Genomic DNA, 21060 nt, shown 5'->3' on the forward strand with positions numbered 1-21060 from the left:
AAGGAAGGTCAGCCTAATTGGACTGGATTAAAAGTAAAGAGGTTTCCGAGATAAAATGAAAGCTTCAAAGGTCAGCGAAGCAGGGGCTGGGGTCTGGGGAACTTGGTTTGAGGGGACTTCTAAGTCAATAGGCAAAACAATTCTATTATGAAAACACTCTGCATCCCACTTTGAATTGTGGCGCCTGGGGTCCTAAATGCCAACAAGCCGCCATCTAAAATACATTAATTGGTCTCAACCCACCGGGAGCAAAGGCAAAGGAAGAACACCAAGGTCACACGACAACTAAGAACCCAAGAGACAGAAAGGGCCACTTGAACCAGATACCTACATTATCCTGAGACCAGAAGAACTAGTTGGTGCCCGGCCACAATCGATGTCTGCCCTGTCAGGGAACACAACAGACAACTCCTGAGGGAGCAGGAGACCAATGGGATGCAGACCCCAAATTCTCATTAAAAGACCACACCTAATGGTATGATTGCGACTAGAGGAATCCCAGAGACAATGCTCCCCAGAACTTCTGATGGCACAGGACAGGAACCATCCCCGAAGACAAATCATCAGGCATGAAAAGGACTGGTCAGTGGGGGGGAGAGAGATACTGATGAAGAGTGAGCTAATTAAATCAGGTGGACACGGGAGAGTGTGTTGGCAACTCTTGACTGGAGGGGGGATGGGAAGATAGAGAGAGAGGGAAGATGGTAAAATTGGCACAAAACAAGAGACTGTAAGGGCTGACTCAATAGGGGGAGAGCAAGTGGGAGAAGGGAGTAAGATGTATGTAAACCTACATGTGACAGACTGATTGGAATGGTAAATGTTCACTTGAAGCTTAATAAAAATTAAAAAAAAAAAGCAACTAACCTGAAGCAGTATCTCTTAGGACACATGGTAACAAGAATTAGAAACTGTCCACAAGGAACAATTAAAAATAAACAAAAATGTTTAAAAGGTGAAAAAAAAATATTTACACAATTTGAACAGCATTAGACTTTGAGTAGCAGATAAGGTTAATGCTATGACTCCGAGTACCAGCTCAGACAACCAAGCTCAGAGAAATTCAGACTTGTCCAAGGTCACACAGTTAGCAAATGGTGAACAGGAACAGAAGCCAGCTTTTCTATCAGGAAACTCTGTGCTCTTTTCACATTTCACAGCTTCCAAGGAATTTCTTATCGCTTAATGCTAACTATGATTATTGTAATTGTAGTTGTGAATGAACATTCCTTTTATGTGACAGAATCCTCCTCCAAACCTGAAAAGTGTGTGAAAATACGTGATGCTAAACTTGAACAGATTAGAACAAAAAAGAAAACGATTTTTGCTTTTTATGGTGTCCCACACTGAGCAAGGCATGTATAATCAATGATCCTTGGAAGCTAATAATATACGAGCATCTATCAATTTAAACAATTTAAATATGTCTTCTCTAATGCATAAAACTACCACCTGTCTGTCATTTTGTTATACCGTGGAGGCTTGCATGTTGCTATGATTCTTGAAGCTATGCCACCAGTATTTTAAATGTCATCCATGGTGGACACATTTCAGTGGAAATTCCAGACTAAAACAGACTAGAAAGAAAGGTCTGGTGATCTACTTTTGGAAAATTAGCCAATGTAGACCCTAGGGATCACAACAGAACATTGCTGGACTGGCTTGCTTTGGACACATCACTGTTGTTGTTAGGTGCTGCCTAGTCAGTTCTGACTCACAGGGATTCTATATACAACATAATGAAACACTGCCTAGTCCTGCACAATCTTCACAATTGTTGCAATGTTTGAGCCCGTTGTTGCAGCCACTGTGTCATCAATCCATCTTGTTGAAGGTCTTCCTCTTTTTCACTGACTAGGATAATGTCCTTCTCCAGTGACTAGTCCCTCCTGATAACATGTCCTAAGTATATGAGATGACATCTCACCAACCTTGCTTCCAAGGAGCATTCTGGCTGTATTTCTTCCAAGACAGGTTTGTTAGTTCTTCTGGCAGTCCATGGTGTATTCAATATTCTTCAACAACACCATAATTCAAAGGCACCAATTCTTCTTCAGTCTTCCTTATTCTATTCATTGTCCAGCTTTTGAATGCGTATGAGGAAACTGAAAACACCATGGCTTGAGTCAGGCAAACCTTAGTCCTCAAGGTGACATCTTTGCTTTGTTAACAATTGTGCAGCAAATTTATCCAATGCAGTATGTCGTTTGATCTCCTGACTGCTGCTTCCATGGTCCCTGATTGTGGATCCAAGTAAAATGAAATCCAATATTTTCTCCACGATGTTGCCTACTGGTCTAGTGGTGAGGATTTTTGTTTTCTTTATGTTGAGGTGTAATCCATACTGACAGCTACATCTTTGATCTTCACCAGTAAGGGCTTCAAGTGCTCTTCGCTTTTAGCAAGGAGGTTTGTGTCATGTGCATATCGCAGGTTATTAAAGTGTCTTCCTCCAATCCTGATGCATCATTCTTCATATAGTCTGGCTTCTGGGATTATTTTGCTCAGCATACAGATTCAATCGAGTCTATTCCAACTCATAGATTAACTAAGTATGGTGAAAGGATCCAACCCGGATGCACACCTTTACGACTGCCTCAGTCTATGCACAGGTTCTGCATAAGCACAATTAACTGTTCTGGAATTCCCACTCTTTACAATGTTATCCATAGTTTGTTATGATCCACACAATAGAATGCCTTTGCATAGTCAATATATTGTATTTTCTGCTTTCAGCCAAGATCCATCTGATATCAGCAGTGATATCCCTTATTCCATGTCCTCTTCTGAATCCCACCTTAATTTTTGGAAGCTCCCTGTAGGTGTACTGCTGCAACTGTTTTTGAATTATCTTCAGCAAAATTTTATTTGTGTGTGATATTAATGTTACTGTTTGATAATTTCTGCATTCTGTTGTATGACCTTTCTTTGGGATGGGCACAAATATGGATCTCTTCCAGTCATTTGAACAGGTAGCTGTCTTCCAAATTTCTTGGCAGAGATGAATGAGCACTTTCAGTGCCGAATCCATTTGTTGAAACTTCTGAATTGGCATTCGGTTAATCCCTGGCACCTTGTTTTTCACAAATACCTTCAATGTAGCTTGGACTTCTTCCTTCAGTACTATTGGTACATGATCATATGCTACTCCCTGACATGGCTGAACATCAATCAATTCTTTCTGGTACACTGACTGTATGTATTCCTTCCATCTTCTTTTGACGCTTCCTGAATCGTTCAATATTTTTCCCATAGAGTCCTTCAAAATTGTAACTTGAGGCTTGAATTTTTTCTTCAGTTCTTTCAGCCTGAGAAATGCCAAATGTGTTCTTCCCTTCTGATTTTCTAACTCCAGGTCTTTTCACATCTTATTATGACACTTAGCTGTCTTTTCAAGCTGCCCTATGAAATCTCCTGTTAAGCTCTTTTACTTCATCATTTCTTCATTTTGTTTTAGCTGCTTTACATTCAAGAGCAAGCTTCAGAGTCTCTTCTCACATCCATTTTAGTCTTTTCTTTCTTTCCTGTCTTTTTAATAAGCTTTTGCTTTCCTCATGTATGATGTCCTTGATGTCACTCCATAACTTGTCTGGTCTTCGGTCTCTCATATACAGTGTGTCAAATCTACTCTTGAGACGGTCTCCAAAATCAGGTGGAAAAGACTCATGATCATATTTTGGTTCTCCTGGACTTGTTTTAATTTTCTTCAGTTTTACCTTAAACTTGCATATGAGTAATTGATGGTCTGTTCCTCAGTTGGCCCCTGGTCTTGTTCTGAATGATGATATTGAGCTTTTCCATTGTCTCTTTCCACAGATATAGATGATTTGATTCCTGTGTTTTCCATCCAGTGATGTCCCCGTGTATAGTCGCCATTTATGTTGTTGAAAAAGGGTATTTGCCGTGAAGAAGTTGGTCTTGCAAAATTCTATCGTGCCATTTCTGGCATCATTTCTATCACCAAGGCCATATCTTCCAACTACAAATCCTTCTTTTTTGTTTACAACTTTTTCATTTCAATCACCAGTTATTATCAATGCATCCTGACTATATGTTTGATCAATTTCGGATTGCAGAAGTTGGTAAAAATCTTCAGTTCCTTCATTTTTTGCATTAATGGTTGGTGCATTAATTTGAATAATAGTCTTATTAACTGGTCTTCCTTGTGGGCATATGGATAATATCCTATCACTTACAGTTTTGTACTTCAGGACAGATCTTAAAATGTTCTTTTTGACAATGAATGTGATGCCGTTGCTCTTCAGTTTGTCATTCCCCGCATGCTAGACCACATGATTGATATCAGACAATGTTCTGCTGCTGTTCATAAGATTTTCACTGGCCAATTTTTTCAGAAGCAGACTGCCAGGTCCTTTTTCCTAGGCTATCTTAGTCTGGAATCTCAGCTGAAATCTGTCCACCATGGATGACCCTGGCTGCATAACTTCCACATTACAGCAACACACAAGCCACCACAGTATGACAAGGTGACGGGTGGTGAGGACACATCACTAGGAGGAATCAATTGCTAGAGGAGGACATCATTTTTGGTGAAAAAGAGAACTAGCAAGGATAAGGGAAACCCTTGGTGAGATGGATTGGCAGAATAGCTGCAATGATGGCCTGGCACACACTGGCAGTATGATGCAGGACTGGGCAACATTTCCTTCTGTTGCACATAAGGTCATCGTGAAACGGAGTCAACTCGAAGGGAGCTAACAACAATAATCTATACAATGACTAGGCAGCATCAGTGCTCCTATCTCACAAACGAAGCTGAGAGAGAGTTGGAATAACTTGTCCAAGCTAACCAATGGCAAGACATGGAGCCAAACATTGAACCCAGGACTAGAAGTCCAGTGAAGAAAATGTTAGAAGAGCTAATATGATTTTATTTTATTTGAGTTGTTTTCACCACAATATCTCTTTGTTTATAACACTGTATCAAGGAACAAAAACAAAGTAAATTGAACTTAAAATACTAAAATTGTGTATTCGTGCAGGATCCTCACTGTGAAGCTCTTGGGGGGAAGCTAAGGTGATTCTTACATTGGCTCTGCCCAAGGACAGCTTCCAATACCAGGGACAATATTTGTCAAGTAAGCATACCATTTTTCATTAAAAGCTGTTTTTCCAGTATTGCTTAAATTTTAGAAAATAGCACAGAGTCTACTTTAGAAGATGACCTAGTAGCCAGAGGTGGCCCTGTGAAGTGGGTCTGGCGGGAAGAGGTTATTGCTTCCCTTTTGTCAAAACTTGCAGGAACTCTGGAATTGCTATGAACAAAGCCAGCCATTCTAAGAGACTAAGGGAAGTGATACAGACAGAATGCATGTAGGACCACAATTAGTATTTATTGAGCAACAAAATCATAAATGGCACTATGACATTCAAGACAGAGACAAAATCTGAATATGTGGAACTAAAAGCTTCTTAAAACTTTCTAATTCAAATCCTAAATTAGGATAATGAGCTCTCGAAGATTTAAGTGAATCCTGTTTGAGTTGGTGCAATGGCTAGAGCCAGAGCATTATGGTTACCTTTAGGGACTCTTTAGCTCCAGCACTGATATCTCCTGACTTTGTGATCTGTCATTTAAGGCTTTTTGTGCCTTTATTTCTGCATCTATCCAATGAGGATAAGGATAGCATCTTCTTCATACCAAATACCACTGAGTGGATTCTGACTCAAAGCAACCCTATAGGACAAAGTAGAACTGCTTCACAGAGTTTTCAAGGCTGTAACCTTTATGGAATCAGACCCACATCTTTCTCCCAAGGAGTGGCTGGTGGGTTCAAACTGCTGACCCTTCCTCAGCCAGTCACTTAACCACTGTGCCACGATGCTGTTGTTGTTTTTAGGTGCAGTTGAGTTGGTCCCACTGAAAGCGACCCTATATACCACAGAAAGAAATGCTTCCTGGTCCTGCGCCATCCTCACAATCGTTGGTATGCTTGAGCCCATTGTTGCAGCCACTATGTCAGTCCATCTCCTTGAGGGTCTTCCTCTTTTTCACTGATGCGCTCTTACAACAGAGGTGGCCAGTGGTTGGCTCAATGAATGTTAGCTAATGTTATTACTGGTGCCATTGTTATCATCGTCTTCATACAGACTGTAACTCAAGGATGGTTACTAGCTATTAATTTCTAGGTCCTTTTAGTGAGGCCAATCCCCAAGCCCAGCTGGGTCCCCTTTTCCTCCTTTGTAAAATGAGGGGACTGGATTAGACATTTTCCAAGATCCCTCCCAGTTCTAAAATTTTTACATTCTTTTTTTAGTAGAAGTTTAGTATCTAAAGAAGTCCCTGGGAGGTGCAAACGGTTAAAATTCTTGGCTCCTAACCAAAAGGTTGTTGATTCAAATTTACCCAGAGGCTCCTTGGAATAAAGACCTGGCGAAAAATCAGCCATTAAAAACTCTATGGAGCACAGTTCTACTCTGATACACATGGGGTCACCATGAGTCAGAACTGATTCAACAGCAACTAGTTTGGCTTTGGTTTTAATATCTAAACTTCTTTCAGCTGAAATACTCTAAGATCTTAATTGGTGAACTAATAGAATTTTTTTTTTTCCTCAAAGAGGAAAAAAAAAAAGAAAACATAATATTCTCCTGAATCTTAAAAACCAGGTTAGCATACTATATAGTTCAACATAAAAAAAAAAAAAAAAAAAAATACTATATAGTTCAACATACCTAACATAAAATTTACACTGCAGACATTCTATGACTTTCAACTCCTCTAAGTCAGTGGTTCTCAAAGGGTGGCCTTATGACCAGTAGCATCAGTATTACCTGGGAAAAAAATTACCTGGGAGCCTGTTACAAATACAAATTCTGGGGCCCTATACCAAACATGCTGTATGAAACCCTGGGGGTGGGGTCCAGCAATCTGTATTTTAACCAGTCCTTCCAGTGATTTTGATGACATTAAGATTGAAAATCACTGTCTAAGTGAAGAATGGAAAAGCAAGTTTTGTTTCTGATATAAGTTTACTGAAGTAGCTGAAACTGAAATTGAACCTGCCCTTAAAAGATTTCTGAAAGAAAGGTCTATTCAAAATAATTAGAAGTCAAATAACCAATCGATTGTCTGGAAAGTGGGCTAAGTCACCGTCAGTATTTCCTAGAGAAAAAGGTACGAAGAAGGTTAAAAGTTAATAAAGTTGTCAGAGAATGTCAGTGAATGCTTCTAGCAAAGGCGTAGTCCTGGTAAATTCTTACATATCTCACCTTCCCGCTTAGTGCAAAGAGCCATGCATTTCTACTATGTGGGAGAAACGAAGTATTAACGCTTTTCATTTTTTGATACTAAAAATTAAAATAAAACACTAGAAACTCAATATCCTGCTTATGAAGCTCTACATTAACAATGATCATGAGGATGGCACAGGACTCGGCAGTGTTTCACTATGTTGTACGTAGGGTCGCTATGAGTTGGAACCGACTCGACGGCACCTAACAACAATGACAACATTAAATATACAAGGAATATACTTAATAATCAATGTCCATCTACTTATCTGGCAAAAACAAAATCTTTTCATTAGATGCTGAATTGAGAATATCATTTATACACTAGAGATCACAAACATTTAAAGAATACACAAAGGCAAGAAGAGTACATCATTGTCAGGTAGACAGGAAGAAAGGGGATTTTATTTGCTCCAACGTCCTCACTACCATCCATACACTAATCCCTACCTCCAGATTTCGCTTTCAGTTTTAGTACATCACAAACCGGTTCCATCCTCCTTTGATCATAATCTCTGTTCAGTTACTACCCATTGCTGTTGAGTCCATTCCAACTCATGGTGATCCTACAGCACAGAGTAGAACTGCCTCATGGGGTTTCCAAGGAGCGCCTGGTGGATCTGAACTGCTGACTTTTTGGTTAGCGGCCGAGGCCTTAACCACTTCGCCACCAGGGCTCTTCAGTTATGGAGTTAAATTCATCAGAGTATAAACCCTTAAACATTCTTCCTGTTTCCTCTTCTGGCCTTTCTCCTCCCTCATTCCCAAAGCCCAGTAATGATTTGTGCTTACCACGTCTAGTCAATTTTTTTTCTTTTTCCATTGTGGTAAATATATATTTTACAAAACATTTTCCATTTCACCATCTTCACATGTACTGTCCAGTGACACTAACTATCCTCAACATGCAACCTGTTCCAAGTATGCCATCACCCTTCACAGGCACTCGGTGTCTCCTAACGTCATAATTATTTGAGGGTTTATTTCTCTTTCATCTTTTCAGTTTTTTCCTGTCATGATACTATCCCTGTCTCTTTTCACAGCTAGACCTTAACACTCTAGGGAGCGGGAAAAACATCTCCCTCCCCAGCTCCCAGCACAAGGCCTGGCAGAGTAAACATCTTCAAACTGTTCCCCCGTGAACATACTCAAAAGGTACAAAAATTAATCTGAAACCTCATAGCTCGCATACTATGAGGATGCCATTAAACACTGAATCTCCTCCCAGAGACAAATAAATTTGCCACAAAATTGTAAAAAAAGAATATATTTCCTAATCTACACTTGTTGGATTTCAAGATGTTAGTAACTGTTATAATAATCAGCTTTGCACAATTTTATATTGCATCCTCTTTCTTGAACTATTTTAAGACAATTATGTTAATTTTACATATTTTATACTTGGATATTATTGTTTTCAGGTTTTAACACTTGGCTCCAATGACTTCAATAACAAAATTAATGACTAAGTTTCAGAGGCTCTGGTGAAGGCTGGTGAGAGTGGAAATTAGGCAAATTATAAAAAGATCCAAAATGGCTTTCAAAGGCCACAAGAATCATCTAAGGCATTACACTTTACGAAAGAAAAAAACCCTGGCAAGAACATATTTGGTACCTACAACATGCTGATTTATGGAAATTATCAGTCCAGATGATTTTGAGCATGCTCAGGAGATACACAACCTCTGAGAAAATCACAGATGAGCAGCCAGGCTCTAGGGGTTTGACTGCATCCCTGAACCTGCGGACACCTTTTGTGTGCTATACTACATACAGTTCACGTTGCTCCGGCTTCACTTTGATTGTACAAGATGCCAGGAACTCTTAGGAAGACTGGAATAGTTCTTTCAAAATTATATAGAGTTCATATAAAAATACACAGTTTTTATTTATTATCAGTACTTTCACTGAAGAGGAATTCTAGAATGTACAAATAGGAAAGGAATTCTTGGCCAGCTGAGTGATACAAGAGAATGCTTCCAGAGACACATGGTCTGGGACATTTCAGATGCCTGGCAGACTGCAAACCTTGACTGCCTTTTATTAATAATCAGCGTCCAGATCAAGTGCCTTCAAGGTGCCAGGACCTACTTGTGAGACTGCAGCTTAGCTCAGAATTTGAACATCTTCCAGCAAACACTCTCATAATAGCAGATACCTTCTCCAGGCACCAAATTACTCCAGATAGCACAAATGTCACTGACCTTATTAAAGAGACCTCAAAATCTGTGGCCAATGTTTTCTAGAAAATAGAACTAAGATAGTTCATTAGTAATAAACATGAAAAATACATTTAATGGCTACTTTGCTTTACAGACCCCACCTTCTGTTTTATGGCTGCTTATGGTTGACAAAAGAGAAGAGGGTACACTGTATAATATTGCTGTTGTTACAAAATACAGACACGACTTCAGTGGTGTGATTGTGGAAAATGTTTCAAAGTCACAAGGTGGCTGAGGTAGTAGCACCTAAAATCACACCGACAAAAAGAGACTCCTCTTCGTTCCCATCTAATCACCTGCATCTCCTTTGTGGTGAAAAAACTGAGATTAATAAAAATTATATCATTTGATATTACCATTACCTGTCCATCACAATCAAGGTTTGTCCAAGTTTGAAAGGATGAAAAAAGCAGATTTTTCTATCAGTAAAGTTTACCGACATAGAAGATAGCCCACAACAACTAGATGTGAAACAAACCTCAAATAAAGCAGCAAAGCAACAAGCAGAGAGGTGTTGATACTGTGGCCACGATGTTTTATCAACGTTCTGGTTCAGGGGAGGCGGAGGGGATGAGCGGCAGTGAGACATAGGAACAGACGAGAGGACACAGACTCCTGAGAGGACAGGGTGAGTACTTCAGACAGCACTCAGCCACAGAGTTCTTTCCCTAACAATGACAAGCGTTCTGATAACAGTAGCTACGGCATAAAAAAAAAAAAAAAAAAAAAATAGCTTGCTTAAAAAAAATTATAACACCTCCTAACACTCTACCATTTACAGAGACAGAGACTTGCACACTATCGAATAGGGCAGAAATTTCTAGAGCTGTAATATAACAGGCATTTTATAAACTTTTACTCTAAAAGACAGATTTTGAGCCGCTGTAGTATATGAGTATCTTTGCAATTAGTCAATCAGCCTTGATATAGGGACGTGAAGGGTTCACTGCGGAAGGGGAAAAAGAAACAAATGGACAACTCAGGGTAAGGCCGGAAAAGGAACGGATCTAGGCAGACAAACACAGACTTCTTATTTGTTTGTCTTTTATGTCTCCACTTCCATAGTGCTAAAGAAAAAGAAAGAACAGAAAAAAAAAAAATTGTATTTTTAGGTTGTGTGAATTTAGTTTGTTTTCTATTGAGGACATTAAGATGCAGCTAGAGTTTCACCATCAGTAAATTTCATATAAAGTCCACTGTTAGAGTTCCGTTATACTTACTCCCCATTTAGTCACTACATCATTATCTGACATTCTGCATTCACGACAATAGTCAAATATCTACTATCTGACTATTTTGCACATTAAGGGCATATGTCTGGCAGTTACAAACACCAAGGTGCCAGGCGAGAGTAATGCTGGCTGCAGTGGTGTCACTAGGGTTGGTGTCACCCTCCCCATGGACCTTTTCCTGTACCAGCTCCATCCCACGTGGGGGAAGCCCCTGGGCTCCCGGGACTCACCTCCCAGCAGCGGGTGGCTCTGGGATGCAGAGTGGCTGGGTCAGCCTGGGGTCTGGGAATGGGGCAGCCATGCAGGAATGCCCCCAGCCCCTGGCTCGTTGCTCCCATACAGTCCTGCCCTGGGCCTGTGCCCACTGCAGGTCCCTGCAGTGCAGCCAGCCCACCTGGCCCACCAAGCTGTGGGGTGGCACCAGCCCCGGAGCTACAATGACTAGCTCTCCACCTGGTGCACCAGAGAGCAGAGGGAGGAGTGGGAGTGAGGGGAGAGAATGGGGGGAATGGGAGTGAAAAGGTGGGGTGTGGAGCCGACCTGCAGCAGTGGGGCACAGGACTGTCAACTCTGAGGTGCACCCTGCATCCCCACTTCCCGGTCACCCTACATTTTTTGTATAATGAGGATTTTTGCATAATAACCTGGTCTTTGAACCTAACCATGTCAATAAATGAGGAGTGGGTGTATTTCCTAGTAATCTTTTATGTTTGCTTCTTTAGGTCTCAATGTAAAAGAATCCCTTTGAGTGTGTTGAAGAGCAATATTCAAATCAGGAGGAACAGGCAAGCAGTTAAACAGGAAACTAGGGAAGCTATTCACAGTCTGACCCTGTAGAATGTTAGAAAATGAAAAACAAAATAAAAAAACACACATACAAATACACATTAAACCCCAAATGACATTTGTGGAGCATTGTATAAAAATATTTTTAATCTCTGCTAAGACAACATAGGCTAATTTGTTTTGCTTTAGCAGCAGTTTTCTACTAAAATATTTCTGATTTCAATGCTTACATATACATATTTTTTAAATTTGGGGGTATTTGAACATCCTTTGCAAATAAATTTTTTTTCTTTTTTTGCAAATAAATTGGATTAAAAACAGTATGATTATTTCTTGCACATACCTGTTTTTCTCCACTTGGCTTTCTGTGGTTCAGCAACAGCTCTACAGCTCCCACCACTTCCTTTCTGATAGCGTGTAACAGAGCATCTCCGACATAAACATTGAAGCTCAGGAGCAGTTCAATGAGCTCCAGGTTCTCGTTTTCAATTGCGATGAGGAGGGCAGTTCTTCCAAGAGGGTCAATGCAATTAATATTAATTTTAAAATAAATTTCAGCTTCCTCTAGGGATTTCTTGACACTTGCATAGTCCCCCTTCTCCACAGCATTCAAATAGGCTTTTTCTGAGGGCGAGAGTTCTGATTCTGCTCGGACGATCCTTAGTGGGATGCGATCTCGGCAGTGGGCATTCACATTTCTCTTGTAATAGAACTGAGCCATGTTTCATGTCATACTATTTCTTTGTCTCTGAAAACGCAACAACAAAAACCACAAGGATTAGGGTCAGTATGATTTTTAACTGTTATGTATCACATCTCTTTCCAAGTTCACAATGATGCCAATGACAGCAATAGTAACATTATTACTAATTTCTTCTTTCCCTTAAACAAATGAAATAGACTAAATAATTATTTGGCTATCTGGAAACACAAGTTGTTGTTAGCTGCCAACTCATGGGAACCCCACACACCATCGTGATCCATAGAGCTTTCACTGGGTGATTTTCAGAAGTAGATCACCAGCCCTTTCTTCCTAGTCCATTTTAGTCTGGAAAGTCCACAGAAACCTGCTCAGCATTATAGCAACATGCAAGCCTCTACTGATAGACAGGTGGTGGATGCATAAAGGTGAACTCCCTGAGAATCAAACCTGGGTCTCCCACGCGGAAGGCGGGAATTCCACCACTGAACCACCACTGCCTCCTGGAAATACAAGTTACAACTTCCTAATCTAAGATGAACAAAAAGTGAGTAATACTTGGCCAGATATTTAAGAGTTAAAGTAACATGTGTCAGAGGATGCATCTGTAGATTTTTTTAGAGGTTATTTACAAAATTTATCATATATATAGAGTTTTTAGAAGAACACCTTGAAAATCAGAGATCATTATCTTCGAGGTCCCAAAACTGGACCATGATATTCAAATGATAATTAAACATACATACTGTCAGTGTTGCTACTCATGAAGATGCTATGAAAATTATGGAATATCACTACCTTGTCAAAATGTTTTGTATTTGCCATATATTCTATTCTTAATGTTAATATCAAAATTAATTTTTTTTACTGTCAGTGTTGCTACTCATGAAGATGCTATGAAAATTATGGAATATCACTACCTTGTCAAAATGTTTTGTATTTGCCATATATTCTATTCTTAATGTTAATATCAAAATTAATGTGAATTGATAATATTATAGTATGATATTCAATAAAATATCATACTGAACCCAACAAACAATTTTATTTTTTCCATTTGTAAATGAATTCATTGAGGGGTAAAGAATGCATTCTAATGATATTAATCATTAAGATGACTCTAAGCAATTTCCAAAGGAAGACAGTGGAAAAACTTAAATACAGAGTTTACTATGAAAATTATATTTTATTAACTCTATTACCTTTATATCATGAAACAATAAATCCTAAGTCAGGAATGTATTCATTATAAAATTTATTTTTATTTGGAAGTTACTGTAAATACATAGTTGACGAAATTATTTTAAATAAATAAAAAGTCATCAAGATAAATTTGTCAGAACAAAGTGGCTGGAAGTCATATCGATTTAGTATCATCTTAGAGATACAAACTGACAGAAAAACATGTACCAGGCTTTGAATATGATTCCTTCATTGCTGTTAGCTCCCGATTTATACTTATGATCTGAACTATTTTATTCTCCTGTTATTTAAATTCAACTTATTTGTTTATTCTACATATGTTTGCTATATTAAATTAAAATGAATGGGGCACTTTAGGTACCTAAACATACATATTCATCTTAATTGATTTTTTAGACTTAATTATTTTATGAGTAAATGAACCTGATTTGAATAATGCCTCAACTGTAGATTAAACATGCCTTGTATTAACAAATGTCATTATATTTAATATGTTTTTAGTTTGGAGAATTAGGCATTGTTTGCTTGCTACCTAAATTTAATCATAATTTCAATTATCAAGTAGTTAAATTGCACTTTTTGACATCTAGATTAATTATCATAAAGATGGGAATTCCATAATTCAGAATATTTTTTGAAGTGTTCCACATTTTATTAGGTGTCTTAAATGTATTACACAGCATTGTAAAACCAGTTATGCAGCATAATATAAATTTATTGTCACAACTGCAGTCTGGGGATGTTGTGACTTCTTTAAATGGAATTTTTTTTAGAGGAAAATGAAAAGTAATATTTGAGTTCTAAGTTGAGTTTAGAATAGTTGCTTGAAGTCTGATTATAATTTTGGTGTTCTGGAGGTGCTTTAGCTCATTCTAGAATAACTGAACTAGCATTCACAGTATCTGGTAATAAGAACTTAATGATCCTCCAGTATAATTAAAACTTCTATAAAGCAAGACATTATGACACTACATATCTCATTTTAACTGTCTGATCCTGAGTGACTCAATCTATGCATTAATGACAAACTTAAAATATTTGCCTTAGAAAGTCAGCTGTCACCCACCTCCCCTGCACCTTTATCCCCAACCCCAAGTCAGCACCCGTAAGAGTGTGTGGGATCAATGCCAGAGATCTTCACATTGTAATTTCTTCTGAGTGACAAATTGCAACTAGCATTTACATTCTATTTATTCGTAGAAACATACTTCTATATCCGTTATTTCATTTTGTCCTTACCTATGACTCTGGGAGAAATACATAAATTTATCTTTTTTACAGCTGAATGCAATACTACCAATACTGTCTTCACTTAAGACTGTTTGACTGTAGCAAGGCCCAAAATACATTTTAAAATAAAACATGCACACAGTTACACTCGCACATGTCCTACCAGTATTTCATGTGACTTCTGACCCTCTCAATCAAGGTTAGAAATCAGCCCAGAGAATGGAAAAACTATTTTTAAATTTATTTCACTTGTTTTATTTTATTAATGATTCTATCATAAAGAATTAGACAGGGAATAGCATTTCCCTTCTTGTCTTCAGCACAAGTACTGGTGGCATTGTAGATGAGCTGACCATACAGATGGTACTGGAAGACTTGGACAAGGGGCAGTTAATGAGGAATTAAAACAAAAAAAACCCAGACCCGTTGCCCCATAGGGTTTCCAAGGAGTGCCTGGTGTATTCAAACTGCCAACCTTTTGGTTAGCAGCCATAGTTCTTAACCACTATGCCATCAGGGTTCCCAATAAGGAATCAGACTTACTAAAATCTATCCCTAACCCAGATAAATGCCACAAATACAAACCACAAAGGTAGATTTTTAAAAATGATGCTACACTGAAAAAAAAATTCTAGTCAACATTGTGTTTATGAAATGGAACTGGGCTGAGACATTACTGTTTCTCCATCCATGAAGCGTGGCAACAGCACTTACCAAGGAATGGGAAAGAAGATAGGCGTCAAAGAGCTAGGGCTAAGAAAGGTCTTTTATTAAGTCTTATTTCCCCTTTAATCTCTTAGAGTCAAGAATATATAAAAACTCACATTAAGATAGCTAGAAGGAATTAAAATACATTTAACCTTTAAACACATAAAATAAATATATCTTAAATATTTTTTAAAATGAAATATTAAAACACATATACAGAACTCTGATGGCTAAAACCTTAAGGAAGATTATATAATTCTTCAGTACATAGACGTCCTTTTGACGACATGAGCTGCAGAGGCACTAACAGAAAGACAAAAAAATCAAGTTTCAGGTTTTAAGGCTGTGATACATGACTGCACGAGCGAGTGGAGGTGCTGATAAGGCTGATGGAGTTTCCAGTGACACACTTACTGGCGCCTGCAGAACTGCTGCTGGATGGAAAGCTTGCAAAAGAACAGGGAACTTGGCACAGTAAATATCTTGACCTAAAATGTGGAAATATTAACCTGTTCCCGGTCCTGCTCTTACAGGATGAAATTTCTGGAGGGACAAAAGATTTTTTTCCCCATGAGATTACAGAAATTAAAGGATTGTTACATCTTAATGTCTCCTTGATAACAAACCAGGAGTGAAATGACTGCTTCATCAAGTTATGTTTCAGGGGTTCAGAAAAAAAATCTCAAAATCCTGAGATGTGTCTTTTTAATTAACCTAAAATTTGTTTTCCCTAAATGTGTTGGGATTTAAATAAAAAATAGGTGGGAGCAACAATTTGACATTGATTCGAACAATTAAAAATTGGTCACTAAATATAAAAATCACAATTAGCAACATAAAGATACACAGGAAAACAAAAAGTTCTGGATATTTATATAACTGTGAGTGCCTAGTCCCTAAAGGATAAGATTTTCTGTGCAGTGAAAAGAAGTGTGAACTTGAAATCCAAAGAACACGAAAGAAATATACAGAAATTTCCACTTTTGAGTATACATGCCTTAAAGCTAAATCGAATTTGCCCCAATCATCTTTTTGTGTATTTAATTTTTTTTTATTATTCCCTAGTTCAAAGTCAAAAGAATGATGTCTGTGGGTGTGATCTCATAACAGAATGAGAAATATGAATTCCTACTTGTTGTTGAAGCCCTGGTGGCACAGTAGTTAAGAGCTCGGCTGTTAACCAAAAGGTCGGCAGTTCGAATCCACCAGCCACTCCTTGGAAACCCTATGGGGCAGTTCTACTCTGTCCTATAGAGTTGCTATGGGTAGGAATAGACTCGAAGGCAATTTTCTGTTGTTGGTGTTGTTAGAATACTATTAACCAGCCACTGTTGAGTCCACTCTGACTCATGGTGACCCCAGGTGTGTCAGAGTAGAACCCTGTTCCATGGGGTTTTCAATGGCTTATTTTTCAGAAGTAGATCGCCAGGCCTTTCTTCCAAAGTGCTTCTGGCTAGATGCAAACCTCCAACCTTTTGGTTAGCAGCCAATCACGTTAATCATTTGCACCACCCACGGGCTTCAGAATACTATTACACATGCTTTAGTTGCATTTGTACTTTTTTTGGAATCTGACATCAAAAAACATTTTCCCAGATTATCTATTCAGACAATTCAGACTTTTTTTCTTGCTATAATTATACTATATTGTTGTTGTTGTTGTTAGTTGCTATTGAGTCAATGCCAACTCACGGTGACCTCCCGTGTGCAGCGTAGGACTGCTCCATAGGGTTTTCAAGGCTGTGACCTTTCAGAAGCAGATCGCCAGGGCTGTCTTCCCAGGCCCCTCTGGGTGGGTTCAAACTGTCAACCTTTCAGTTAGTAGTTGACCTTTCAGAAGCAGATTGCCAGGCCGGTCTTCCCAGGCCCCTCTGGGTGGGATCAAACTGTCAACCTTTCAGTTAGTAGTTGAGCGCTTAATCATTTACACCACCTAGGCACAAACTATGGTGTACTATCTCAAGGATCCTTTGCCTGATGCATACTCCACAGAAAAGCACAGTGCTCTCATTTTTGTTACCACCCTAAATACCAGGTTCATTTCTAATTTCCTCCAGCAGGAAACTATATGCTCATTTTCGGTAATTACAAGTTTTACACATATTTACTGAAATGTTTTGTGACATAGTCCAACCAAAAATTAACTGCCAAATTCTTTCGCTCATGCTTTGACATCGTAAAAGCACAATGCACTATCTGACTCCTTTAAAAGGTTCTAGAGACACTTCTGTAAATTTTAAGAAGATGAGGTTACATCATTCAAAGAAAAAAAAAACACTTTGCTGACTAAAATATGCCATCCTTGAATTTTAAAGAAGAAAGCCATGGTTATGTTTCTTTTAAAAATGAAGGCCCTTAAGATGTAACAAAGACCAAACCTAAAACTAAACACTTAATACCTATATGCATTCCCCTCCCCCAAAGAAGAATGCCATAGGCAGGGCAAAGAGATTTATTTAGTTTTTATCTTAAGGGGTTTAGGAACATATATTTTTGAAAACATATATAGTATGTGAAGTTTGAATTTCTACCCAGACAGTCAGAAGATGTGCATCCATATACTTCTTTTTTCCCTCCAAATGCAAAGGAAAAGATCTCTCCCCTCCAAGCTGTTAATCCTGCTGCTTCCGCTTTCATCCGTTCCCATTTCTCCAGAATTTTATATCAGTTTTCTCCTTCTTTTGCTCACTAAAGATCTTTCTTCAAACTGACTCCTTCCCCTCAAACTACAAATGTAACTTTTTCCCATATAATTATTTTTAAATTCTAAATATCCCTGCCAATTCTTTCTACCTCTGATTTTCTTTAGTATATAAAATTAAAGCTCATCTCCCATTCACTCCCTCTTACATGGTGTTTGGAAGAAAAGCCTGAGGAGCTACTTCAAAAACTCAGACACTGAAAACCCTGTGGATCACAATGGGCCAATTCACAACCAATCACGGGGATGACGCAGGTCCAGGCAGCACTTAGTTTTATAGTGCATGGGGTTGCCATGAGTCGGGGGCCAACTCACTGCAACAACAACTACTACTACACAGTGTTTATCCCCATCGCCAAATGAAATTGTTTTCTTAAGATTAATCATGTCTTGCAAATTGCCAGATAGATTTTGATACTTTTCGTGCCTTATAATACTCGACTTTTCAGTCAAACCCTCTGAGATGAAACTTGCCCTTCTCTTTCTAAACATCCACCTGCACTCATTTTCTTCTGTCCATAGTTGAAATTTTGATGTTACCGGGGTTCTTCTCTTGGCTTTTTTTTTTCTTCTTTATCTGTCAGTCTTATTCGTTATTCTTATCCACTACACACTATTTAAGATGCTCCATGAAATCCCACACATTTTAAAGTAGGCTAGGAAATACATGGTTCTAGACCAGACCATTCTTAACTTCTAGACCTGTGTTGTCCAATACGGTAGTCCTTAGTAACATGTGGTGATTTAAATGTGAATTAACTAAAATTAAATAATACTTAGGGTCAGTTTCTATATCACGCATGTCATATTTCAAATCCTCAATAGTATTCCCTCTCTGTAATGCTGACTTACTTTATGTCTCATCATCTTTGACACCTGACAGATGCACCTCTTAGATTTGGAACATTCCGTACTTGTCTGCATATAGAAAGACGACTGTGGCTTGTACGGTTATGCACGCATAGCCCAAAGCAAATAGTAAGTGCCCTAATTTGATAATAAATCAAAGGTTTGATGATTATTCTTTTACAGTTACTCAACTGCCCTTTTAGACAAAGGAATAAAATAAATACGGTCAAATTCCTTTAATAACTTGCCTAAAACTGGTTTTACTTCTTGGCTCATTGAATGCCAAAATGAGTAACTACTGAATATCCATGCAATAGCTTTTAAGCTATGAAATAGCCTGTGCAAAATGCTTTCATTTCATACCTATTTTCTCCTCTGCACGTCTTTATCTCAAGCTTTTGTCACCCGTACAAGAAATTACCACTATTATGTATAAATCAACACATGCATAGCCAACATCTCTGGAGCATGCTTCTCACCCCCATTACTTTAAATCAGCAGAAGGGCGTAAGGATTTAGTCACTCGGCTTATACTCCTAAAGAATATGAGTGTACAAAGAAACACAAGACATTCCAGGAAAAAATTTAGTATCTTAGAACAGAATAAGTAGAGTCAATGTACCAGATGATAGGAACCTAAAATATGTGTATTAATCCTCTCAAAACTATAGTAGAGGATAGGAGAAATGTTCAGGAATAAGAATTCATTAAGAAGTAATTGGAGAGACTGGCCGAACAACAGTAGAGTGTATCAGTGAAGTGGAAGATCAGGTCAGGAAACTCTCCCAGTTTGGGAAATATAAAAGCTATAATAAACAGAGAATAGAAATATAAGTGCCAATATCTATAAAATGGCTACTGCAGAGGTGAAAATAAAATAATAGAGTGTAGGAAATGTTTTTAGTACTGATTACCAAGACTTTTTCATAATTATAAAAACATGGAAGATCTCAGGTTGAAAAGATTCATAGTGGCACACAGGATGTATAAGAACAACTCCTTCATAGAAAAAAAAAATTAAAGGGGAAAGAAAGCATTAACCCCTACGAAAACTGCAACCACATGAATCACTGAAAAACCCACTGTCATCAAATCAGTTCCAACTCATGATGTGTTTCAGAGTAGAACTACACTCCACAGAGTTTTATGGGCTGTAATCTTTACAGAAGCAGAACACCAGAGTTTTCTTTGTGCTGTCACTGGGTGGGTTTTAACTATTAACGGTAAGATTAGCAGTCGAGGGCAAACCATTCATGCCACCATGCATCATTAGGAATAGATATGTCAACACGGCTTAGTTCTTTGTTCTAGAATAACTTTTCCCAGAAAAGATAAAATTGTAAACTAACTACCATGGATTAAATTGTGTCCCGCCCCAAAATATGTGTCAACTTGGTTAGGCCATGATTCCCGGTATTGTGTGGTCATCCTCCATTTCGTGATTGATGTAATTTTCCTATGTGTAGTAAATCCTAGTCTCTGCCTCTGGTTATTAAGGCAAGATTAGATTATATTAAAGAGGATTAGGGTGGGATGTAACACCCTTACTCAGGTCACATCCCTGATCCAATGTAAAGGGAGTTTCCCTGGGGTGTGGCCTGCATCATCATTTATCTTACAAGAGATAATGGGAAACCGAAGTGAGCAGAGAGTTGGGGACCTCCTACCAGCAAGAAAGCAGCACTGGGAGCACAGCATGCTCTTTGGACCTGGGATCCCTGCACCTGAGAAGCTCCTCAACCAGGGGAAGATTGATGACAAAGACCTTCCTCCAGAACCAAGAGAGAGAGAAAGCCTTCCCCTGGAGCTGACACCCTGAATTTGGACTTGTAGCCTACTGGACTGTGAGAGAATAAATTTCTCTTTGTTAAAGCCATCCACTTGTGGTATTTATGTTAGAACAGTACTAGGTAACTAAGACACTAATTATTCACATTAAGAAATTCCTGCAGGAGCCAGAACCAACATGGCATCAGAGATGGCTGTACCATGTCAACCCTCTGAAGCATAGACCCAAAAAAACTGAGTAAAACAGATACAAACGTCAATCCTGGAACCCAAAGCATCAAATGAAGGAATAAAGAGCTAGATTAAACGCCGAACGGAAGAAGAAACTAAGAGGAAACAGAAAATGAGCAAAGATACCAAGCGGAGGTCTCCTGCCAACTAACACAG

General features: G+C 38.6%; 1 protein-coding gene across 7 annotated transcripts in view; it reads right to left on the minus strand.

Annotated features, from left to right (window-relative positions):
* TRPC4 (transient receptor potential cation channel subfamily C member 4) overlaps nt 1-21060 on the minus strand; it is a 385590-nt gene that overhangs the window by 270620 nt on the left and 93910 nt on the right. For all 7 annotated transcript variants that reach the window (XM_049853360.1, XM_049853359.1, XM_049853358.1 and 4 more), the window contains exon 2: nt 11838-12242. In XM_049853360.1, coding sequence (XP_049709317.1) covers nt 11838-12215 — 378 coding nt within the window. In that variant the 5' untranslated portion in view covers nt 12216-12242. The remainder of the gene's footprint in view (nt 1-11837; nt 12243-21060) is intronic.

The sequence above is a fragment of the Elephas maximus genome, chromosome 14 (genome assembly GCF_024166365.1).
Source record: "Elephas maximus indicus isolate mEleMax1 chromosome 14, mEleMax1 primary haplotype, whole genome shotgun sequence".
NCBI classification, from domain to species: Eukaryota; Metazoa; Chordata; class Mammalia; order Proboscidea; family Elephantidae; genus Elephas; species Elephas maximus.